The 26,871-nt window shown below is 33.9% G+C and overlaps 1 protein-coding gene across 2 annotated transcripts; it reads right to left on the bottom strand.

The window, feature by feature from the left end:
* Positions 1-17,749: 17,749 nt before the first annotated feature.
* On the bottom strand, positions 17,750-20,092 carry LOC109096677 (protein S100-B-like). Of its 2 annotated transcripts, none has more exons than XM_019110308.2 (3): positions 19,986-20,092; positions 19,566-19,731; positions 17,750-18,820 (listed from the first exon to the last, which is right to left on the bottom strand). In XM_019110308.2, the coding sequence occupies exons 2-3, from the start codon at positions 19,701-19,703 to the stop codon at positions 18,671-18,673; spliced, it is 288 nt and encodes a 95-aa protein (XP_018965853.1). In that variant the 5' UTR covers positions 19,704-19,731; positions 19,986-20,092; the 3' UTR covers positions 17,750-18,670. The 2 variants fall into 2 exon arrangements, with proteins under 2 accessions (XP_018965853.1, XP_018965854.1); XM_019110309.2 differs by having other exon boundaries at positions 19,566-19,749; positions 19,986-20,078.
* Between the last annotated feature and the right edge of the window lie 6,779 nt (positions 20,093-26,871).

Below are 26,871 nucleotides of genomic sequence, written 5' to 3' on the forward strand. Positions count from 1 at the left end.
TATCATCACAAAAATCTGAGAAGTATAATACAATTCAGGAGAACTCTCATTCTCATTCCTGTCTAGGAGTAAACTATGAGATATTATAAAGATTATTTTGTTAGTTTATGTATTACCTTAGCACCGTTTGAGACATTGTTGAGATCTTGAAATCTCAGAGATGCATATGAAATTAGGAAACTTCTCCAATATATTTGGAGAAAACATCTTTTTTTCCATCTTTTTTTTTTCTAGAAGAAACAATTGAAATATTATAGAGATCCCATTTGTGGTTTTTATTACTTGTTTTAGCAAATCTGAGCACAGTTTGAGACATTAAGTTTTTAATAAAAGTCTCCAGTAGTCTCATTATTGTGGTCTGAGAGAAACACTTGAGATATTATATTGAGTAAACTCATTTGTCATTTTATGGGAGAGTTTATCACCAATAATATCAAAGCAATTTATTGATTCCTGCAAATGTAAAACGGTAAAAAGACACCACTCCATCAGGTATTTGATTCATTGCGGACCGTTACAGATCCATTTCCATGTTGTCTGTCGCCATCAGGGAAATACAAGTCTCATATGTCTTATTACTTATGGGTTATGCTTTCATCTGTGGTATTCACAGAGACCATGTTTGCTCTAAACGGTCATGCTCTTCCCATCTCGCTCGACAAATGAGAGTGGTATCACGCTGTGTGTTTTCATTCTGAACAGCATTAATATTGCAGCAGGCCTCATCTGTGCATTTAGAGTTGTTCAAGCCCATTGAAGGTTCATCGTGCCCTGTAAATATTAAATACGCCTGCTGTTTCGTTTTGGTGCAGCTGGACATGAGAGTAATGGATGGATGCTGTATGGAGGCTCAATGCAGACTGCTAAAAGGTTTTTGGTCGTGGCCTTGATTAAATGCAATCAGTTCTGCCAATGCAAAGCGCAGCAGGAATGGTCAGTCCTGGCCATGTTTGTTACTGCAGAAAGAAGATTAGGTTTTGGTTTTAATCAGTGCTCTTTTTTTTTCTTTTTTCTCCAGAAGCATAGAAACAAACTTTTTAATTACTAGAAACTAGTGATTAGATCATTTGAGATTAAATGCACCAAAAAAGTGAAGAAAAAAAGGTCAACCTGTGGTTACAATTTACTTAAATGTGCTGTATATGATTTATTCATAATGCCATAATGCATAATTCTTGAGCAGCAAATCAACATATTAGAATGATTTTGAAGGATCACGTGACACTGAAGACTGGATGCTGAAAATTCATTTTTGCATAACAGGAATAAATTACATTTTAAAATATGTAATTTAAAATAGAAAGAAGTTATTTTAAATTGCAATAATATTTCACACACATTGCTTTTACTGTATTTTTTATCAAATAAATCATAATTATTCCAACCATTTAACCGGTAGTGTAAGTGTCCAAAATCTTAATGACCCCAAACTTCAATAAAATAAACTATTAGATGCAGTAATTATTCTACACTGGAACTTTTTTAAAAACTTTTTTATATCCATTTTCACACACCGTTTTCTCAAAAAGTGAGAAAAGTTCATCAAATAAAACCCAACCCTTTTTTCACAGTACACACACACACACCACACACACACACACGATATATATATATATATGTGTGTATTTTAATCCATTTAATTCAGAGCTCATTCACCTCCAAATATTTAATTTCAATTTTAATATCTTTTTTCTATAGATCATCTAAAAAATCCATTTAATTCAGAGCTCATTCACCGCCGTGTCTCTTCTCATGTCTCGGGCTCTCAGGTTGAAATATGGGCCTTCCACCTAAATTATCAAAACACCGATAAATCATAAAATGCAAAGCAGCCCAGGCTCTGTAGAGTTTACTCAAGGGTGGAATTTGATTCCGTGTTCTAAAGGGGACAAAATGATGAATGATTTCAACACGGTTGGAAATTATTGAAGCAGGGGTCATGTATTAAATGGAATGATTCACACCCTTTTTCTCCCGTTTTTTCTCTCGTCTGTCATTTGTACACTCCGTCCCACTTGATGAAGAGACCAAAATGTCTGATTGTCGTCCAGTCTAGGAGACAAGTTGTTCTTTGGTCATTATATGCACAACTTCCTTTTACATAACAAGTACGGCTCATCCAGGCCTGCTGATTTGGAAGAAAGATAAATTCCCCACCAAGCAAATCACTGTCATTCTAACAAGCTGAGTATTTAAAATAGTCCTGTGCTTTAGGAGCAGTTCAGTAAAATGTAGTGTAGGCGATGCACAATAAGAGTACAAATGCCTTTCAAAATATAATTAAAGTGCATATCTCAGAAAAAAAGTATTTACTGCTGATTCAAGGTGATAATGACGAGCCATGATGGAGGAGTATCAGAAAGAAAACTCCAGCTTTGAGGTTCCACGGATTTGCATGCATGCGTGTTGTCCTTGGACCTCATGATGAGCTGTGAACGTGATATAAAAAATGTGAAGTGGGCACCGATAACCAGATTAATTAACTGAGCAATGCGGTGACCTGCTAGAACAGTGTGATAAACCTGCATGTTGTCTGCACGAGCACAAAGAACCCACATTTTGATGCATAAACATATTTCATATAATGAAGCTTCCAACCTAGTCCATTTTCTCCTAAGCATGTAGAAAGCCACCCATTTAATGTCATTGTAAAGCCCCAATATCATGTACTTCCATGTTAAACTGTATTTGCAACAAGAATTTCAAAAAGGATTTCAATAAGAAAAATGTAGGGTGGGACTTGGTTTTATTTACAAGAAATAGATTAGATGGTAAAACTTGGCTGTTACATACTAAAACTGAGCCATGTTAAAGGGATAGTTCACACAAAAATGAAAATTTGATGTTTATCTGCTTAACCCCAGGGCATCCAAGATGTAGGTGACTAACAAACAAAGATTTTTTAAACTCAAACCGTTTGCAATCTGTCAGTCATGTAATGTAAGTGAATGGAAATCACAGCTTTGAGAGTCAAAAAAAAAAAAAAAAACATTTACAAACAAAACCAAATTAAACCCTGGGGCTTGTGATGATACATTGATGTGTAAAGACATGGAACAATATGTATGTAAGAAACTGATCAGTATCTTTTTTTTTTTTTACTCTGATTCACCACAATGTCTGAACTGTACTGAGTGTGTTTGTGTCTTCTTCTTCTTGCTTTACTGCGGATCGCAGACTTATAAGTGCATTACTGCCACCTATCTCTCAAATGGACCAGTGATACTCTATCTACAATCTCAATTAGGAGTGTCAATGGTCCATTTGAGAGATAGTGATAGTGATTCCCATTCACTTCTATTATATGACTGACAGACTGCAACGGTTTGAGTTAAAAATCATTGTTTGTGTCCTACTGAAGAAACAAAGTCGCCTACATCTTGGATGCCCTGGAGGTGTGCAGATAAACATCAAACCCAAACATTTGCACCTGCATTTTAATATGTTTTATGTCTGAATCAGCAGTTACTTGTGTTAGTGGAGCATTTTATGTTCGTACAGACAAACTAGTATAATTTTGTCAGTGAATAAACTTAAAATTGGTAGAAAAAAATTGCTAGCTGACTTTTGCAATATAAATCAATATCTGTTTACTTGATCTGTTTCTTGAGAAGCCCTTGATGATTATACAGTTGCAAGCTGTCTTGAACTTTAGTCCTTATTTGACATCTTTGGACCCAAAAGTGATGATCTGAAAAGTTTAAACCAAGCTAGCTAGCTTTATTCAGCATTTAGCTGATGATTATACAGTTGCAAGCTGTCTTGATGAGCTCAGAGAGCCAACATATCGTAGGGATATGAAAGAGTGAGTGTCCTTCGTTCAAGATGCTGGTCTCATTTCACATAATCAACAAAAATAAGTATACTGTGAGATTTCTGTGAACAAACTTCGACAGTGCACCTGCTACCGATTTGCCACATTATTCCCACATATTTGTGATAATTGTATCTTAGTTTTTAAGTGATATGATGAGAAGTTGAGTGTTCAGTCTCTTGATCTGGTGAAAAAATTAAGTCATCAGTCTCTTTATTTGTCACTCTTTTCATACACCAGGAATGCTAACTATATAAACTTATTGAGGCTGCCAAGCAACCAATTATCACATATTTTTATAAGAAAATGTTTAGTCAGTCAAGTCTCACAAGGGAAACATTGCTCTAGTGTAACAAATATGGAATAAAGGACGAAAGCATTATGTCAAGCAATTTGTGAGATATCATACTTTTTTTTTTTTGTGATCCAATTTCAATATCTTTGTATGAATCATTTTGTGACATTTTCAAAATCCATTAGTATCAGTTCAAACATGTGTACACTGTGGTGTGGCTAATTGTTCCAAATACAATATAATAAGCATCCAATTTCATTATGAACAAGAGTGACAAATTCCCCACAATAAAACCAAAATTCAAGAATATGGACTTTAAAAAGCTACAGAACACTTTAAACATCCTCCTTACGAACAAGAGTGACAATGTCCTCACTGTGCTGTCAAAATTAGTAGTATTTGCTGCACTAAAACATAAATGCAGACATCCAGTTGACAGCAGGAAACATACGCCTCCAGTAGTTAGAAACCGTCGAAATTGCTCCTGCTGAGTGGATTTATGGAACAATAAATGGCCTCAACGTCCATCATTCAGGTAAACTTCTGGAACTAGGACAGACAACATTATTAGCTATTATTATCCCACTGAGTGCTATTTCAGACCTAATAGTTCTCTCAGCATGGGTTTTACAGACATTCATGAATGACTACTCGATATAAGTCAATCCCACAGACGCTGAAATAATGTAGCTGGAAATAGACCTCAATGGTTTACTGTAAATGTGATCTACTATGTATAGTGATGCTATTTATACATACAGCTGCCCCCCCACCCCCAAAATATTTAACCACTGGTTGTTGTTAGCAGATATGTTTGTAGTAAATGTGATGAACTGGCTTCATACATACACTAAAAGTCACCTCGGAGCCAGTTAGTTAAACGCAATTGTGAGAATTGCCATTGTGAAGTTAGTTCTTGCAGCTGAGATTGCTATTTTATATCTAATGCAGGGACATTCATACATTTTAAGTGTGACTTAATACATTTCAGAGCCCCTGAATATGTTATTGTTGCAGAATTACGTCAGTAGTCGTCATTACATGACACATCAGCCAATAACACTGAAGATCAAAACGTGAATTTTGACGAAGACGGGCTTTAGCAACTATCACAGTTAATTCTCTCCTCAAAGCCACATGCTCAGCAGGAGGGAAATAGGGGAGCGTGAAACACTCTCTGTTCTCACGGTGGAATTTACTTAGAGATCCAATCTGAAGATACACAGACACACATTTAAAAAAAAAAAAAAAAAACTTTGTTAACAATGCGAAATGGTAACATTTTTGTGTTTTACTGAAGCCAGCATATCTTGTTTGCCGCATGTTTGTAATACCTAGAAAAGTGAGACATAAGGAGCGGCTGTTGATCATAACAGTCGTGCAGGAATCAAACTGTGCACTTCCATTAAGAAGAGTCTGGAGGAGATTGAAAGCACTGTGTCTTTAACATGCTTTTCAGTCTTTGAGTTTATAGTGGTTTTGAATGATGAGGAAATCCAAGCTTTTGGATCCAAGCGATTGCATCATATTGTAATGGAAATTTTGACGACCTTCAGGGTTCAGAATCCCACAGGCTCGCTAAATTAATTCATATCAAGTTGGATTTCAGAAACATTTCTGTTATGGCTGTCAGTGTAACGTTTCGATGAATATTACGAAAATAATGTGATGAAAATAAACCCAATTAATTATCTTTATGATCTATACAATTCTAGTGCAAGGCATTTTGCTATTTCATAGCAATTTAAGTCTGAAGTAAATTTGAAGGTGCCTTTCAAGAAAATAATATTTTTATTTCAAATTATAATTAAAATTAATACTGTTACCTTCCCTTTCTAACTAACTGTTACATACACTAACAATCAATATCTAAAATAAAAACTACATAACAGTTTTTTTTTCAGTATAGAAGATATCTTGTTTTCCAGTAAAAAAAAAAAAAAGATCTTACAGTGCATTTAAATTTCCTTGAGAAGCAAAATTTTGCAAGAACTTTTTCCTCTTCAGTTTTTCCTATGACACATTATTTTTCTTGTTGTAAGCATAAATTTTTACCACATTTTGTGATTCTGTTACATTCTATTGTCTTACATTCTATTGCCCTTCATTTGTCAGTTGAATGCAATGACATGTTTTGTGTGAACAGACTCTAAATCTTCTTTGGACAGACTGACAAACTGAATTAAGTAAATTGCTGTGGAATGAAGGTCAGTTATAAGCCTATATGTTCAGCGATATGGAAATAAAAGAATCAATATATTGTCTTCTAAAGCCACTTTTTAGTATGTCTATGTAATTATGTACTCATCGCAATGATGTAATATTGTTTTTTAGTTGAGAGTAATTTGAGCATATCATATCAGATCGATTCTGAATCAATTAAAAGCCAGAATTTCTGTGTAAATAATCTGGCTTCAGTGGTTTAGTCTAAACTCTGGCCATTCTTTCTCTAAGCTGGACTCATGTGAAAAAAATAAAAAAAACTCTGTTAGGCCTTGAGTGGCGTGGATTCGGATTGCTTCCACTTGATACAACCAATTCTGATGGTGGTAAATCCCACACCATGATTGCTGCCAACACGTCACATCAGTCCTTGAACAGTGAAGACATGCGGACAACTGGAGAAATGAGACTGGCTGGAGCGTCTGCGTCCATCTAGGAATGTTTGAAATCACTTCACTGCCCTGCAAGGTTAAAGCAAAGAGTTTTACATTTTCTGAAGAGAATTCATTGATTTTAACCATCTCTGAAATGACTGATGTAAATTCACATCCTGCTTTTTAGCATCCAAGCAATCCCGAAGGCTAAACTCAAGTCTATCCCTAATTATTTCCAGTCGAATATTTTTGTTTCGATATGTCACATTACCAAGGTTAAATGCATTGCGAATGCTGTTTTATGTCTTTCAAATGGGAGGCCTTTCCCACTTTTCCTCATCGAAATGAGTTCAAACAGCTGCAGAGTCATCCAGAACAGAAACATAACGGTAATTAAGCTCTTCACTAAACAAGCCCGGCGTGTTTAGTTAATCTTTTATTTTGCGAGTGTTTAAGCGATTATCTGCGGCTTGACTCCCGCTGTTCTCGTTGGGACAGAATTACATCACCGGCCCCTCGTGAGGCTTCCAGTTTCTCATTTTCTCCCCCATCTCTCATTTTATTTCTCATACTATTGTTTGGTTTCATCATTATTGCAGGCTTGATGGGCCAGGGCTCCAATTCCCGCATGTCCAAATGGCTCTGTTATGGGTGGCCATGGTGAGGCAATCAGAGAGGGACAGCCGGATAGTGAGGTCATTAATCTGAGACGTTACTCGTGGATGGAGATTGATAACCCATAAAACCCAAGATGGCGTCATGGCGCTGCATGGTGAGCAGAGAAACTTAAGCGAAGCTAGTGTGTATTACAAAGAGAAAAATGCAGCATTGTGATGATGATGTAAGAGGACATTATATATGTTTTTTTTTTTTTTATGCCTACATACAAATATTTCCGATATAAAGAAATATTTTAATAAATCTAAAATATTTTGAACTAGATGTTTACATTTTCAGATTTGTATGTGGTTCCCTATAATTTGTGAGCTGCTGCCAGGGTGTTGCTATGCAGTTGTTAATGTGTTCACAATATTTTTATACATACTGTTCTTAAAGTGATGGTGGTTGCCAGGGTGTTTGCTATGCGGATACTGATGTGTTTCTGAATATTTGCTATGCTTTTGCTATGCAGTTTTAAATTATTTGGGGTGGTTTGTGGGGGGTTGCTAGGGTTTTGCTATGCAGTTGTTAATGTGTTCAGAAGATTTTTAGAATGTTGCTGTGCAGTTGTTAATGTGTTCACAATATTTTTAGCATGTTGCTAACCTGCTCCCCAAGTTTCTAGGGTGTTGCTATGTTTCAGTTGTTAATGTGTTCTGAACAGTTTTAGCTCATTGCTATGAAGTTTCTAAAATGTAGTGATTGATTCAGGATGTTTTTTTTGTTTGTTTGTTTGTTTGTTTGTTTTTGAGGGTGGTTGCCAGAGCGTTGCTATGCTTTTGTGCAGTCTGTTCTAGGTGTCACATCTTTGCTAATGTGGTGTTGTGGGTGGTTGCCAGGGCGTTGCTATGCAGTTGTTAATGTGTTCTGAATAGTTTTTAGCACATTGCTATGACATTTCTAAAATGACGTGATTGGTTTCCATTTTCTTTTATTATTGTTGTTGTTGTTGTTGTTGTTTATTCATTTATTTGTTTGGTTTTAAGTGCATTGCTATGTGGTTCCTAGTGTGTTGTGGCTGGTTGCCAGGGCATTGCTAAGCAGTGGATGATGAGCACTGAATATTTTTAGAGCTTTGCAATGTGGTTCCTAGAGTGTGGTGGATAGTTGCCAGGGTGTTGCTATGCAGTTTTGACCCTGTTCTAAGGGCTTTGCTATATATAAATATATAATTTATTTGTGCATTGTAGTGCAGTTTTTAAAATGTTGTGGGTGGTTGCAACGGGGTTGCTGTGAGTTTCTAATGGGTTATTTGTGACTGTCAACACCTTTTTTTTATGCAGTTCCTAGGATGTTGTGGGTGGTTGTTAGGGTATTGCTACTGTATGCATTGAAAAGGTGTTCTGAGTGTTTTTAGTGCATTGCTAAGCAGTTCTAAGCGCTGCTTTAAAAAGAATCTGTCATAACAGAGGTCATTTATATATGGATATTAAAGCTACAGTAGTAAAACAGTCTGTTTAGTTGTAAAGAGTTGAAGGCTATTGTATGAAACAAAAAATAAAATGTAAGGAACTTTAACATCATTAAACTTTGGGCTTTGGATAAAATGCTAGAAAACTGTATATTGGTTTTTAATGAATATAGCGCTTCTTTCTCCCTCTCCCAAGCAGTAGGGATAGCTTGTTTCATTTACAGACTGCCATATGCATTAATTATGGATGTGACAGAATATCTCTAAGGACTTTTCTGATAAACATTGATTACTTACAACAACAAACATGTAAGCACAAGGGATTGCAATAAACAATACATCAGCGGATGAATATGCAACAAAGAAGCAGCTATTTCTGTTTATGGGAAAAACAGAATCATCTAATGTATCTTTCAAAGCTAACATGAAACAATTAAGATTGGAACAAAGACTCAATTTAAGATTTAATTAAGGCAAGACTCTTTTAAATGGAAGCTGTATCTCCTGGTACTTTGTTTGAGGTGCTTTATTAAGAATAAGAGACTTAGCACAGGCGTTTAGCGCTAGATCTGTATCAAAGTGTGACTTTGTGTAGTACGTGTTGCTGAATTTTTAAAGGTTTGGAGAAAGCCTTGGAAAGAAGTCTGCAGGGCATCCTATGATCTGTTCCTACACCCTCCTGATATTTATAGTGCATATCAGCTCAGGGTCAAACTTTGTGTAAACTTCTTTAATAAATTAATTTACATTATATTAGGTCTGATTATTCACTCTTTAAAATTCTCAAAAGCTCGTTTGAAAATGAAGCCGGTAATGAGATTCCAATAGAGCATTTAATCTGCATTTCAGACTCGTTGCTATTAAATAAGAAAAGACTGTTTTTTAATATTCATTTTATTTTTCACTCTTAAGTACAGAGAGAAAGATAAAGAGGCCTCGTTTTTTGTCATTTTCTCATTTCATATTCTCTGTTAAAAAAAACAAACAAACAAAAAAACAGAAATGATGCAGATTGTGATGCAGATTTTACTGAGCTCCTGATGTTGTTTTCCCCCTAAGATAAAAATCTTATATTAATTTATATATACATATATATATATATATATATATATATATATATATATATATATATATATATATATATTATATGTATGTATATATTGTGTGTGTGTGTGTTGTGTGTGTGTGTGTGTGTGTGTGTGTGTGTGTGTGTGGTGTGTATAATAATATATTAAATGTTTCTATTAATCATATATATATATACATATCTTTGAAGAAGAGAGTAGGAATTATTTTAAAACAGTTTATATTAAGTATATATACATATGTCCTTTTGTAGTAATAATACAATTATACATAAATAATATATTTATAATCATATAAATTATAAATATTATAAAAATAATCATTTGGATCATCATTGTTACTTTAATGTTGAATTATTAAATAAAAATTATATGACATAATAATAAGTAAAAATTACAATAATTAAAAATATATAAATCAATGTATAATAAATATATAAATAATGTATTTTAAAATAAATTATATTTAATACTGTCACGAAAGCTGCGGATGGATTCTGTTGATGCTTTGTAAAAAAAATTACAGCAATAACAATTAAAAATTATAACTAATTAAAAAATATGAAAAATAGATGTTTTTATTTTTTAGTTATTTATTTTTATTGGTAATTTAACAATGTTTACAGCAGTTAAGAACAATTGTGGCATTGCATGTGTGTCTGTCTGTGTGTGTGTGTATGTGTGTGTCTATTTAATCTTAAAGGGAAAACCTGACCACTGAGGACAACCTGCATGATTTTATTTTTTATTTTTAAAGAAGAAACAGTGCATATATTCCCTGACACGTGTCTCCTGTCATCATTGCTCTGTATCAACATTGGCAGATGCCACAACTCTCCAGCTCTGCCAACCAGTAAACCCCTCTTCCTAAGCCGAAAATACTGGGAAAAAACTTGGACAAAATCTACCCAGCATCGACCGCGTCCCTGCTCTCTTCTTCAAAGCCAAAGGCTCACGTGTCCTTTTGTGACTGTGCCTTTCTTATTTTGTCTGAGAGACACTTTGATGGGCTTTAATAGATTTAAGGACCCCTCTGCTCAAAAAGACAGCAGAAAGAAAAGAGAAAGAGAGCGGAAGGATGACAAAATAAACCATCTTTCCTAAGAAACAAGGTCCCCGAGGAGAATGCAGCCTCGACTCCATCTAGCCACGCATCTGATTGTCCCCACTCTGTGTGTGTGTGTGTGTGTAGGTGTACATTCTATTCTGTGGCATCCCACAGTCACCCTAGAGAGTCTTGTAAATGGACACGGCGCTGTTGAAATGTTTATCTTGTGGACGGCAGGAGCTGAGAGATCTCACGCAGACCCACTTCAGTACTGTGAGGATTATAACCCCCAATCAAATATACAAACAATCTGTGAGCATTTTTTAACTTGTCATTATTCATTAGATGCTAATTATTCATTAGTTTGTGAATTACACTTTGTGGTGGAAAGAGGAATGCATGAATTTGACTCGTTAAAATTTAATGACTTTGCCCTGTTAGAACTGGATATCTTTTTGAAATGTTATATTTTTTGGCTAACTGCCAAAATTTATGAAAAATTAAGATTTCTTTTTTTCTCTTAACCTCACTAATTTGTTGAAAAATACAGTAAAAACAGTAATAGTGTGAAATATTATTACAAGTTAAAGGAAGATGCTTATTTGATGCTCAAGAAACTTTTCTTATTATTCTCACTGTTGAAAACTGTGTTTGCTGCTTAATACTTTTCCCGAAACAATCATTCAAAAGTCTGACGTAAGTAAGATTTATAAACAAAGAAAGAAAGAAAATCTTTTAATTAATGCTTTCATTCACCAAGGATGCATTAAATTGGTCAAAAGTGACAGTAAAGGCATTTATGTTACAAAAGATTTTTATTTCAAATAAATGCTGTTTGAACGTTCTGTGCATCAAAGAATTCTGAAAAAAAAAGTATCAGTTTCGAGAAAAAAAAAATTAATAATAAGGACCATTATCAATAACTAAGCTCCAAGAATTTTATAATTGATAATAATTGTGCACTAAATCAGCATATTAGAATGATTTCTGAAGGATCATGTGATCATGTGACACTGGAGTAATGGCTGCTGAAAATTCAGCTTTGCATCTAAGAAATAAACTACATTTTATAATATTCAAATAGAAAACAGCTATTTTAAATTGTGTTTATATATATATATATATATATATATATATATATATATATATAGTTTTAATTTAGTGTATTAATTTGATTAAATAAGCTTGATGAGCATAAGAAAATATCTTTCAGAACATTAAATAAATTACTAAAAGAAATTGACAGTTTTGTATATCTTTTGAATCCCACTGTACTTACAGAAAATGTGATATTTAAGATACTAATATGTAATTTCATTTTATTTTATTTATTTTCACTATATATATATAATATATATATGTATGTATATATCTATATTATGTATATATATATATAATATATAATGTACTGTATATGTACATATATATATATATACATCATTATTGTATATAATATATATATATATATATATATAACATACATACATTATGTATTATATATTATATATATATATACACATACATTATATATATATATATATATATATATATATATACATACATATGTATATATATATATATATATATATATATATTATATATATATATACATACATTATGATATACATATATATATATATACTTTTTTTATGGTGCCACATTAAGATATACAATATCATTTTGTATATTAAAAATAATAATTTTAAATAATTATATATGTGTGTATTATGTATATATAACAGTTTTTGCATGTTACATACATTTGTACATACATATAAAATAATTATTTTAATTGTGATGAATACAGATATGATGAACAGGTTATAGTTAGAACTCACAGACTTTACTTTGGCTCACGGATAAATCGCAAACTATTTTAAATTAGGTCACGGTACGGTCTGCCTCCAGGGACTGTTATTGCCACAGGCGTTTCTGACCTCGACCAATCTGACTTACACAAGAACAATAAAGCCGAGCAGCAGAACAGCACAACAGAGAAACTCCTGTTATAAATAAACGTCAAAACTTTTGAGGAAACCATTTATAAACCTGTCATCAATCTCCTTCCAAGGTGCTCTGAACTCCGTAATGAAAACGATAAGGAAGCTATTCTGATACGGCACATGTAAGGCTAAAATTGAACAAGGGGTCACAGATGCTTGTATATGGTTGTGTGGGCATGTGTGTTTGCGAACGGACGGAAGGTGCGATTTGTTAACGTGAATCCGTTGGAAAAAAGTATGCATTTGCACATGTAATAACACCTACTTTCACATTTAAAGAAATAATTAATCTAAAATAAATATTTGCAGAAAATGTATACATCAACCTGAGGCTATCCAAGATGTAGATGAGTTTGTTTCTTAATCAGATTTGGAGAAATTTAGCATTACATCACTTGCTGTCCAATGGATCCTCTGCAGTGAATGGGTGCCGTCAGAATGAGAGTCCAAACAGCTGATAATAACATCACGATAATCCACAACATGACTTCAATCCACCAATTAAACAAATCCATCAAGATGTCTTTCCCCTGTTGTCCTCTCACATCAAAATCCACCAACATATTTGTTTTGGACTTGTAAACAGTGCTTGATCTGTGCGTATTTCTCTCATGATTCAGATGAGACAACATTTTCAATTGAAGAAAGCAATGTTATAGAGGACTCTTTTCTTCAAATCTGTTCCCATGATCAAACTCATCTACAACTTGGATGACTTGATGGTTGAGTACATTTTCAGGAAATTTTCATTTCTGGGTGAACTATTCCTTTAAATGAAACGTTATATTGTGCCATTGTTTTTAAAAAAATTTAGAGCTATAGGAAGCAAAACTGAAATGCTGTAAAGAAAAGAGAAACAGAATAAGAGCTAGATTTATTAAAAACAGCTCAGATTTTTTATATGTATTCACTGACACATAACTCAAGTCTCACAAGGAAACAAAATGCTCTTTTTAGGATAGAGCTAAGACAGCTCTGGTTGAAATCACAGCATTATACGACCGACCTTTCATTCCAAAGTCAAACTCGCCGCTGAAATCCTGGCTCGTCTGCTTTAGAGATAATCACATCTACACTGCTGAGTTAACCAGACTCAGTGTCCAAAAGAACAGCGCACTTGTTTGTCGAGCAAACTGTAAACAAATATTCCGCTCCGAGACGGCACGGTTATATCAGAAACAGAAAAGCATAATGAATTCGGAGAAGAGCCACTCGTGGAATGCAGAAAACATCATTTCGGCACAAGAGCTTCCCATTTCCGCCTGTCCTGTGGGTCTGCTCAAGCACACACTGGATATGAAAAGAAATTTGTTGTGACGTTTTGGAGCATTGGCCCTTGTTGTGCAGCTCTGTGTGACAGATCATTTTCTGTCATTATTTCGAACTTTCAGCTACAATTCTTTTTAAAGTGATACAGCGGATCACAATCTGGTGTAGGAAGAGATGTATCAGTGTTTAGGAGAAGAGAGCAAATGGGATAAAATAATGTTTATCTGCATGGGGTGCTGATGTGAAAAAACAGGCAAAATCGTCTAGTATCTACAGATTAAAGGAGAAATGCTTTGGATTAATTAATCAGCATATCATGTATTTTTGATCAACTGACAGCCTTAAAATTACATAATTAATTTAAATTAAGGAAATCTTTTTATGCAAATTTCTTCAAAATAATGGCAGAGAAATAGGACGTCTGTGGTGAAATCCCCTTTGGGAGTCATCGTGGTGACTGAGGGAATAATCGGATGGTATTTATGTGTGGGCTTTAATTAAGGGGCCTTCAGGAGAGCCAGGTGATCTGTAAAGAATAATATAAACCAATCAACTAAATCAACTTCTTAATGTAAAGTAATCAAACTCATCATAATATACAAACACAAATATATAAAAATACAAAAACACATTCAACATTATATGAACACATTGTATAATATATAAATTCAAATATATTAAAATATATAGATAATTGCAAGACTGTATATAAATACACATATATTAAAAAATATGCATTTAATTTAATATATTTATATATATATTATGTGTCATTATAGGAACTCTTTTGAAAAAAAATTAATTAGAAAGATGCCAAAAAATATAGAAATATCAATATAAAGACAAATTTGAAGAAAAAGAAAAAAGTGAGGAACCTAAAGAGCTGCAAAAAATCCCCATCTGAAGTCATTGTGGAGGGTGAAGACTCACCAGAGGTTCTTAATGCTTTGCAATTTGGGTGACGTGGATAGCTGGGGGAATCGGATGGAGCTTAAGTGTAGGCTCTAAGGGGTCTGCCGGAGAGCCGGGGAATTTGAAAAAAATAATATAAACCAATCTGCTTCCTACAGTAAAATAAGCACATATCCATGTCCCATTTCACATCTTCAGCTGTTTTCCAGGACATTCTACAGTAAGAACATTATATACAATAAGGTTAAATACCTAATGAATCACTGGCCCGTAAGTAATACTCCAATTAAAATGACTTCCTTTCTGCCTCCCCGTGAGCAAGGGCAGGTGCTAATGCAAGACGGCCCGCTCTCATAGAGGTCACTCACAGGCTGCTATAGGTTATGGTAGGACATCTGTTCTCACTGCTGAGGTCTTTGAGCTCCTGGGGTTACCTTTTTTCTTTCTTACACGCTTACAGACATATATATGCACACACACACTCCCCTCCTTCCATCAGGGTGGTCACTGGAGTCAGCCAGTGTAAGTGAGTTAGGAATATTTGCAGGTGAGCTAATTATTCTTATGCTGTCATGTTTCCAGCCGAGCGTGCAGGACTAACCCTGATATAATCCCCTGAACACAATCAGCCTTTATTTAATTTTGCTTCTCATATCATGTGCATCCATGCAGCCCCAAGAAAGCATCTCCACTCGCTTCTGAGACCCCTTGTATTTTTCTTCCCATTTAAACAATGAACATCACAAAGAGACAGAGGTGGGGAAGAAAGAGAAAAAGACTGCCGCATGGAAATCTTGGGGTTATTCTTTGAAATGGGTTCTTTAAAGTGTTTTTCTGTAAGATTTTAAACAAGTTTAGATTCATGGAATAGGTCATGAGGATAACAGTGTCTGAAAACAGAGGGAATAAAAACAAAATGCTAGACTTTTATTTCCAAATTTTGTTGTCATCATAATGTTGTATATATACAGATGTGCTAACACAACTTTGGTGCAAAGCAGAACAGCTTTACAGCAACAAACTGAATCAACACCTGAAATGTGTCACCTAATCAGCAGTGATAGTTAGTGTTGTGAAATGATAATGTACAGTATATCAAATCAGCAAGATGCAGAAGGTATGCACACATCAATCAGTGATTGGCTGGCGCTCACGGTGAGATACTTGCAGTTACGTTGCATCTTGAGGCATCTATATAATCAAAGGAGCGTTTATCCATGATGGTGGATGCCATTAAAACGCCTTCTGTCTGCATCTCTCGCTCAAGACACAGATTTGCAGCATAACAAATACAGTCACTCAATCCCATCACTCTCTGCATTCCCCTCATTCTCTTTCAAGTGTTCTTAAAGCTGCCTTGAATCCTTAATGATGGAAAGAAAATGAAAAATCTGGATGGAAGTGAATGTATGTTAATTATTGCTCATTCCAAATGAGAACCTCCAGAGCTCATGATGATATAATTTCCAAATGGTATGTATATACAGACAGACACAGATAGATAGATAGATAGATAGATAGATAGTGTCATAATGTAACGTAATGTCATATATTTGTGCTTTTAATGTTCCAGAAGCAGCAGACTGATTTGGCAGCGAGCCGAGTTCCCAAATTCTACTCTGGTGTCCAATCCAATGACCTCATGGGACATTACCTACTGTGAGATGCTAAAAGACTGGTCATAGTCAGACCACACAGCTGGGTAAACACACACACACACACACACTGAGCGCCTCATTTGCTCAACTCAGCCAAAGCAATCACCCCAAGGCACTCATCTTTCACTCCCGAAATACTGTGGACACTTATTTTATCATGTTTTATTTATTTATTTATGCTTTATTGCATTGTCAAATAAATCCAGAGACTTTATCATATTGCATCCACCCTCTACCTCAACACATTTCTCATTTCCACAGCTCAGATCAGGGAACTTGCACTGGCGCGGCACAACACTGCCACTTACCGGGAGCATTCAGTACGGCAGTCTGTGATTGGTTAATACCTAAATGTCCTTCAAACAAACTTGTATTTGTGAATTTGGACTTGTGAATTGCATATAAATATGTAAGTGATTTTCAGGCTGCTTAATGTAAACATACTTGAGATGAAGAAGGTAATCTTTATCAGATTGTGTGCATATTACATTTATCATCTTTTAGGATCTTGCTGCGTGACCATTGATCTGTTAATTAACACACGGATGTGAAGGCCTCTGTATTGACAGTTTGTGCTCGGTAATGATAATACCTGCGGGACATCTAAATCAATGGAAGTCACAGGGGACAATGCCAAGCAGTTGTTTACTGGCATTCTCTAGCTGCGGACGTCCTTTTTTTTGTGGAGGATAAGGTAACGGCAAACATTTAAGTAATGATTTTCTTGGTTTATATAAAAGGTAATTATTGATTATACACCCAGTGAGACCCAGTTCCTCTTCACAAATGCATTTATATGAGATTAATTTTTATTTTTTATTTTTTTTTGCCAAAAAACATAAAACCATAAAGTATCATATTATAACTAACACAATAGAATTTATGGGTAAAGAAAACTTTATTTTGTGTTGATGATGAAATGTTATGGAATAATATTAAACATCTTTATTTTAAAACGAGATGGATAGATGTTTCAAAAATTCACACGTCACTTGAATTTCATCTGTTCACAATTTTTATTTTGCTCGTTTTTATTCCATAATTCTAACAGTTTGGCTTCTGAAACATATTCATCTTTTTTTTTTTTTAAGTTTGTAAGGAAACTTTCGTTGTAGGGCCTTGTTACACAAATTTGTGTAAATTGTTCATAATACACTCTAATACATTCTTCAATAAAATGTCACATTAAGTTTAATAATTTGCAGATTTAGTAGATCTAGTTACGGTTTACACAGACAATTCCTTGTTTCATGAATTAAGCCAGATGTTTTGACATTGACTGTTAGCTAAGGTTACAATTGGAAAACACAATTCATGTACTATTAAAAAAAAAAAAAAAAATCTAGTACATTTTCTGGATATTTAATACATGAAAACCATGAGTTTTCATGCCTTTAATAACATATGGGATCGATTTGAAATTCCAAATCATTTATGGATGGTTGTAAACATTATATTAGATATTTTCAAAGGAATAATTTGCTTTGGTGGGTCTTCTTAAAGCACAGCATGATTTGTCTCAGGCCCCTGGAACAATCCGACGTAAGTCAATAGCAGCCTAATAGTCTGAAGCTAATCAGGAAAAACATTTTACAATCATCCTGGAACTGAAATGGCAAGAGCGCAACACCTGGTCCGCATTTCACTTGATGAGATTTATGATGGGGATGTCTTGGAGAAAAAAAAAAAATAATTGCCTAGCCAAAATAATAGAAACATGCTTTGTAATAAAACATTCACACAATCTGATTCTAAAAAAACAAACTAATGGTTAAACAGCATGTACATTCTGTCCAAACTAAACAACAATCCTAATATGATATGAAAAAGAACAAAGCAAACTTTAAGAGAATGAATGTATTGTGACTCAGTAAGATATGGAAACTGAACTTTTTTTTGTTGTTGTTGTTAATTCGACTCATTCGTCTTCATGGTGTTCGAAAAACTCATGGCAACAGATGGTAACCATGGTGATGAAGGTCATGAACTCTTGAAAATCACACTCCGAGTCACCATCGGTATCCACGCTTTCCATCAAACTGTCCATTGTTGCTTGATCTTTCACATGCTGAGTGAGATCAAAAAGAAAAAGAAATAGAATGTAGCTAATTTGCTTAGCATTTAAAATATTTAACCGTAAATTTCTGGCACAATTATTATTTTTTTAATTCTGACATAAAGCCTTGTCTGTAAATCAAAATGTAGTGTAAGAAAAAAAAAGTTAGAAGTTTAAACACCTTGGTACTGTAAGAGTCGGAAAAGAAAAAGCTTAAGAAATAGGAAAATGGCTAATTCGTTTAGCATTAAAAATATTCAATCGTAAATTTCTGACACAAAAACTCAATTCTGACGTAAAATCTTGACTGTAAATCAAACATTCTTTAAATTTCAAGACAAAGTGTAGAGATTTTTTTTTTTTTAAGTTTAATTACTTTGGTAAGAGTTGGAAAAGATAAAGCTTAAGAAGTAGGAAAATAGATAATTTGCTTAGCGTTAAATATTTAATCGGAATCGGAATTTTTTGACACAAAAACTGAATTCTGACATGATGCATTGACTGTAAATCAAATATCCTTTAAATTTCAAGACAAAGTGAAGTGTAAAAAAAAGTTTGAAGTTTAATTACTTTGTTAAGAGTCGGAATTGAAAAACTTAAATATGAAAATAGCTCATTTGCATAGCATTCAAACATATTTAATACAATTTTTGACACAAAAACTCAATTCTGACATAAAGCCTTGACTGAAAATCAAAAATTCTTTAAATTTCAAGTCAGAGTGTAGTGTAAAAAAAAAAGTTTGAAGTTTAATTACCTCGGTAAGAGTCGGAAATTCATTGGTGAGCAGATCCTTGAGTTCGCTCTTTTTTAATTTGTACTTGTCACCTTCTTTGGACGAGTATTTGTGGAACACCTCAATGATGGTTCCCAGGCAGCTCTCTAAGTCTGACATCTTTATGTAGTGTAGCGTTTGACGTTTTCTGCAATAGCAATAAGCACTAAAAATGTGAAAATATTTGAAAGCAATTTCAAGCTGTTTAACTTTTCCCTCAAATGACTGTAAAAGTTTAAGTGTTGAAGCAATTTTATGGACCATTAACTTACTTTCTGTCTTTTGCTAATACATAACAAATCACTATACATTAAATATCTAAATTCGCAATTTGCAATTCTTAAAGCAAAAAAAAAAATAAAACATAAAAACAATAAAAAGATAAAACCATACTCCACTTACCAGCAGAGAGTTTGTCCGAATGAGGCGATTCAGAGCAGAGTGAGATGGGAGTCCATTTATAGGTCTGAAATTTGAGGGGCCTGAAGCTTGGAGATTCTGACCAGTCAATCACCAGAACTGACCAATGAGCATCTGACCTTGTTCTCACTCCACTACACACACATTCAGAGTGAGATACAAAGAGATTAATATAAACACACACACACATAGTTGAACACTTGTGTGACACATTTGAGTAAAGAAGCTTAAAATTGATATTATATACACAAAATAATGTCTTTGCTAACGTTTAAAGCATATTGCTTCGTTTACATGTAATATTTGTAGGAAAATTAAACTGGGTTTGTTTTTTGTTTTTGTTTTCTTTTTCTGTTAAATCTTTTATTTTTATTTATTGTTATTCTGAAACCTGAAAAACTAAGAACTAATTATTGTTTGAACAGGCATTTTTTTCTTCTTCTTCTTTGAATAAGCATTCTCCTATCAGTCTTTTTCCAAGGAATCAAAAACAGTCTCATGTTTTTTATACATTGGTCGTCTCGTCCTTTTGTTGTAGGCCATAAGGATATATGTTCACTACGTTTTTCCTTTTCATTTTGCTTTTGATCTTTCTTGGAAGTTGTGTTGCCCATAAGCGCACACAAGTGTTTTGTTGTCAGGCATCTCGGAGGACGACAATAGTGTGTTCAAAACAAACTATACTTTTCCTGCAATATAATCAGCCAAACCTTTTCCCTAAAAAAAACTGCACAAACAAATAACCTAAACAACACACGACAAATAAACAGCCTTGACACCGAGACAAACACTCATAATATAATCTAACATGATATAATATTTGTTTCTTTTGTTTTTGTTGTTGAAAACATGACATTCATGAAAGTTTATAATGTGTTTCAGTGCAATATACTTTTCATAACTATCGATGATTACTGTTTAAATGCATATAAATATGAATGCCTATTATGTAATGCATTGTCCCCTATATAGTTGCAATATTATAAAAAATATTAATTTTATTATATAGATGTTTAATGAATTTTTGTGTATTATTGTTGCTTTGTATTTTCAAAACTTTGAATACTTATGATATACTTACTAGTTATAATAAAGATAATTTGTAAATATTATAATGTATTCAATTGTTGTAATGATTATTACTATTCTACAATTGTTCTAGGCCTATATAAACATGAAATCATGAAGTTATCCTCCGTATAAAAATGAAGAGGTGCATGGGAATGCAGTCATGGGGCACTACGATCCTTCATCCCACTCCTCCCTGGCATTTGTCCAGTGGGCCAGACGGTTGGTGATTGTCGGACGGGTTTTTTCCGCCATAATAAATGTGTCTTTGTGGCTTCATATACGCAGCACAAGCACACTGTTGTCGGCAGCAAACACTGCATCTTGTGTGGGCCTCGCTGTCCTGACGGCCGTTCTCAGGGGTCAGATGGATAAAACACCCCGTCAACAAATCAATAATCCATCTCTGCCTCTCTATACTCATGTGTTGATTTGTTCATCACATTGTGATCTGGAATCAGTGTTCGTTGTGGATGGACTGACTTGGATGACTTGTTAATCATGGGCACTGTTGATTTGCCGTGATGAATCAGTGGTCTTGATCCAGATCCATTGGGTTTATTGTTTTTTGGGCACCAAATGTCCCTTAATGTAATTTTCATTTAATTTAATAATTTATTTATAAAATTAAATTAAGTTTAAAAGTGTACAAATAATTAATAAATTACATAATTTAAAATTCATTAACAGTTAAACTTAATATTAAATTAGAATAGATTAAAAATAATTAATAAATACAATAATAATTTAATAACATAATATGAGGTTATTTAACAGTCAAACTTAATATTAAATGAAATTAAAATATATAAACAATATAAATTAATAAAACAAATAATAAATACAATTATAGTTTAATAAAATGGGACCATTAAATGGTTAAACTTAATTTAATATTAAATCAATTACATTAAAACAAATAAATTCATAAGAATATAACAAAATGAGACCCTTTAACGGTTACACTTTATATTAAATTAAATTAAATTAAAAGACATAATAAAAAAAAAAAAATAAAAAAAATAATATGAGGCCATTTACAGAAAAAAAAAATAAAATTAATACAAAAACAAATAAAATAATAACAAATAAAAAAAAAAAAAAAAAAAATAAAAATAAATAAATAAATAAATAAATAAATAAATTTATGAGGCCCTTTAGCAATTAAACTTAATATTAATTTTAAATAAATAAATTCATAAATTAATTAATAACTCAAGTTAACAGATTATATATAAAAAAAGAGTTCATGAAATAATTAATACATAATAATTTAATAAAATAGTATGATGCTGTTTAACACTTGCTGTTTAACGTTGATACAAAGTCTCCTCCATAAAATCAAATGTGTGTGTGTTTGTTTTAGTCTGGCTGTGAATAATCTCCTCTGTACAAAACGGCCGAATAAATGAGCTTTTGTTGGCCACTGGATTGAGGAACCTGTTCTCTCCCTGCCCGTTGTGTCAACCATATGACTGGCTGCCCAGTGCACTCTGGGATACTGGTGGTGGCCTGACAGAGAACTCATTTTGAGCTCCAGCCACGCTTAGGATCACATGTTCTCATTGACTACTGTTTTCTTACTATGGCTCTATCTGTCACTTTCACAATTTCACTAAAATGAGCGTTTGTATATTTAGAAAATGTATTAAAAAAAGAATAATAATAATAATGGGTGAAAAAGTCACTGCTGATACTTCACTTGCTGGTTTAGTATTTTGATTAGACTTAGGTTTAGTTAGTTTTTAAATGTTCTTAATTTATTTATTTGTTTTTAACTTTTTAGTGGTTATTTTCGATTGAACACAATATTATCTCAAAATAAGAGGAGTTTTAACCAATGGGATTTCACAGTGGGTGTGGCTGGTTACATGACCTTCAAAATAGACTGAAAATATACTTCTAAAAAAAAGTTTTGAGTATTGAGTTTTGTATTTATTTGAAGACCCCTGTTTTTATTTTTTCTTAATCTTTTTTTTTTTTTTTTTTTTTTTTGAGTAAATGTATTATCATTGGGATTAGTATTTTGTTATGTATTAAAAAAAAAAAAATCCTAACAACATTAATCCTGATTTCCACATGAATAATGTAAAAGTTTATATATATATAGCCTATATATATATATATATATATATAATATATATATATATATATATATATATATATATATATATATATATAAAATTTGTTCTTAATTGATGTTAACGTTTTTGTGGCCTTCATGTTCATCTGTGAACTGCAATCATAAAAGCAAAAAAGTAAAAAAAAAAAAAAAAAAAAAAAAAAATATTTTCAAATGTCATGTAGGACACTATACTTTTTGTCTGTGAAATCGTGTTTGACCTATTAAATAATTCTTTATGTGCATTTTGAATAATTTATAACAAGAAATAGTTTTTTTTTTTTTTTTTTATTTTTTAGTTTTTAATAACTTAGTGAACCAGTATCAGTCAACACAAATTTGTGCACAGATATAAAAATAGATAAAGAAACTGTCATTTTTGCAACCTCGGTTGATAAATAATGCTGTTTCTGCTGAGCGTAGGCTGCTGTTCGCAGGGAAACAGTCAGGAACCAGGATTTACAAAGACAATTACGACCTAATATTTCATCGCTTGACATTTTGAACGTTAAGGAACGAAATGTGTGTGTTCTGTTTGCGGGTGGTTGATCGGAGAGAAAGTTTTATTAGTTTGGCCACATTCACTCGCCTCCGAAAAGAAAGAAGAAAGCCTCGGGAGTATTTTTCAGGTGAACTTTTCTCTCCATACAAATCACCCAGCGAGACTCACTCCCTGCCTCCCTGGCGCTTCGGCTGTTGTCATGGCGATGACCTGTTGCCGCGCGGCAGTGGCGGGGTTTCGTTCCCTCACCTCTCGCAGTGCCAGAAAGGTTCGCCAGAACGCCGAGTCATCGCTTGGAAACGCGCCGCGGTACAAGTAACGGACGAGGGCAGCTCTCCAGGTGCTAAAGTGTCCAGAGTCACTCCAGCTCTGATAACAAAAAAAAAAATCTAGCTTTTGAATCTGAAAATATCAAAACTTGACATTCGCTTAAGTCGAGTGTCAGTTCAAAACGTTTCTTTCGCATACGCCCACATGGGGGCATCGCTATTATGCTGTCATATATTTTATGAAAAATACAGTCTCTCTGAGTTGGTTAAAAACATGTTAAGGGTCTTATACAATGCTTTACTGATTTATTTACGGACTGTTTGGATGTATTTGTTATTAATTACGCTATTTTTAAACTGCCTCACCTGCAATGTTCATGTATAACCACTAAGAGGCAGGCTTGTCTTTCTCTTATAAAGCTTTGATTTGTTCTGCGGGGTTATTAAACAGAAAGCTGTCTGGCCACGTAGGTTTCTAATCTGTCCCGTGATTCCTACCTGCAGTGTTTCGTCTGGTCTGTTTCCACAGATAAACCATCCAGTCAACACAAGCTATAAGCCACTTATCCCGATAAGTAAAACAAGCTGCGGTGTGGCAGTCACGTCTATTATGGTTTAGAAGTCACGTGACTCCCCTAATGAGGGGTAGCGGTGTATGATGTTGATGGTAATATCATGCTATTTTTACTAACATTTTTCATTGTGAATATGTCATATAACTATAAAAAAAATACTATAAAATAATAATATTAATATTACATATAACATATAGTATGATATTAGGTCTATATAATTGTTTTTTTATCATTCTTATTTGGAAAAATACAATAATATTACCATTAATTATTAATCAGTATTTAACAATATTAATCTTTATATTTACTTTTATAACTCTAAAAGTTGGAATTTAATGAGAACTAAAGCATTCTAATAACAGCAATTTTACTAGCAAGAAATTCACAGAAAAAAATTGCGATTCACTTTTAAAAGATACAGTAGCAACAACATTAACTTAACTACGTTTTTCGAACGTGTAACAGTAGATAACTGTTTTCAAAACTGTGTAGCTGATTTATTAACAAGATACTTTTTATTGCTACTTGTACTAGCTATTCGTAGCGGTTGTAGTACATCGCTATTTTTGTCACACTGTACTGCAGGAGCAGATTTAAAAAAAGTGAGCTGAGGTAAATTTTTTCAACCTCATGTTTCACATTCAGAAAAATAGGCATTTTTAGCTTAAATGTAGTTAGCTATGTTTGATTTGTACTTTTTTAACAGCTTTCTCAGCTTGACTAACTTCTAGCTTGATGAGCTACAGTTTCGAATTAGCTTAGCCAACACTAGTTGATGTTAGCCAGTTAGCAATACTTGGTTAAATGTCGTTTAGCTGACCATGCTGGTGTCTATAACACAGGCTATATTTCACATACAGGTGTGGTGGAACACTGATATAAAAAAGAAATGAGAAAGAGGAAATCACTTGCTAGGTTCACCGTAATGTTCCGTACGGGGCTGCCGGGTTGATAACCGGATCGATATCTGGCCCAGTTGTGCCGCTTAGAGAAGAGCGGTTTGATCTGTAGCATAGGATTGGTTTGGCTAGGAATCAGGGCTCATATATTTGTAAAAGGCCTTTATTTGAGTCCGTCATCTGCTGCTGTAATTAGAAACGGAAGTAAGACTCAGCGCTCAACTTCACTGAGATTAACAGGTGAAGTTCAATATGAGTCCCTCAGCGCAAACAAACACAGACGCGCGTACATGGTCAGCTAGAATTAACACTGCGCTCATGTAACAGTTTCACAAAACTTCAAAATTGAAATGTTTTATCAAAGACTTTATTACCCATGCTGACATTTTTGCTGATGCCAACTAAAATGAAGATCAAGCTTGAGTAATATTTCGATATTTACCCTCCTAGACATTGTCTCATTATTGTCCCGTAGTAAACAAGCTTTGCAAACTGGCAAAAACAACACAGGCGCGGTAATTAAATTGGATTAAGTGGATTATGTGGCCCTTGTGATGAATTGGCTCACACGAAGATGCACACACACACACACAATTTTAAGAGAAAATGTGTTAATAACCTAACCCACATGAAGATGCACACACACACACACACACACACTTTTGAAAGAAAATGTTGTATGACCTCCTGAGGTAAATGATCAGTTTTTCTTTTTTTTGACAGGTATGCATGTCTTGACTTTTTGTAAAAGTAAAAAGGAATATAATATGATAATATTCATGTAATAAATTTGTTATATTATACAATTGTTAATATTATTATTTTAAAAAGTGTAAAATGCCATAATAGTAATACAGTAAATTGTATGTAGTAAAATTACCAATATCAGTTAATATAAAATATATTATTACTAATAAAATAACAAACGTTGAGGGCTGGAGACACACACACACACTCACGATCGACACAGGAGGTAACTGGGAATCACTGGAGACGGGTAAGTATAGCAGTGGAAGTCCTTGAAGTTGGCAGGTAGGTAATCCTAGTTGCGAATGAGACCGGACAGTGACTTTGTGTGAGTGAGTGTCTTTTAAGTGCTGGTAGATAAGGTGCTGACGAGGGGCAGGTGTGTGTGATCAGTACTCAGGTGAGGGAGTGCGCTGTAATTGGAAGGGGTTGGAGCCTGGCGTGTCTGTGACAGTACCCCCCCCCCCCCCCACGGCCCGCTCCTGAGGGCAGATGACCCCGACGTCGTGGTGGTCTTCCTCTTCCCTGAGGGGCAGGTCTGTCGGGATGAGTTGCATGGAAGGTATCCAGTAAATTCGGGTCGAGTATGTCATTGCGTGGAACCCATGAACGTTCCTCAGGACCATAACCTTCCCAGTCCACTAGGTACTCGAGCTGGCCACCACGGCACTGGGAATGCAAGATTT

The sequence above is a fragment of the Cyprinus carpio genome, chromosome A22 (assembly GCF_018340385.1).
Source record: "Cyprinus carpio isolate SPL01 chromosome A22, ASM1834038v1, whole genome shotgun sequence".
NCBI lineage: Eukaryota > Metazoa > Chordata > Actinopteri > Cypriniformes > Cyprinidae > Cyprinus > Cyprinus carpio.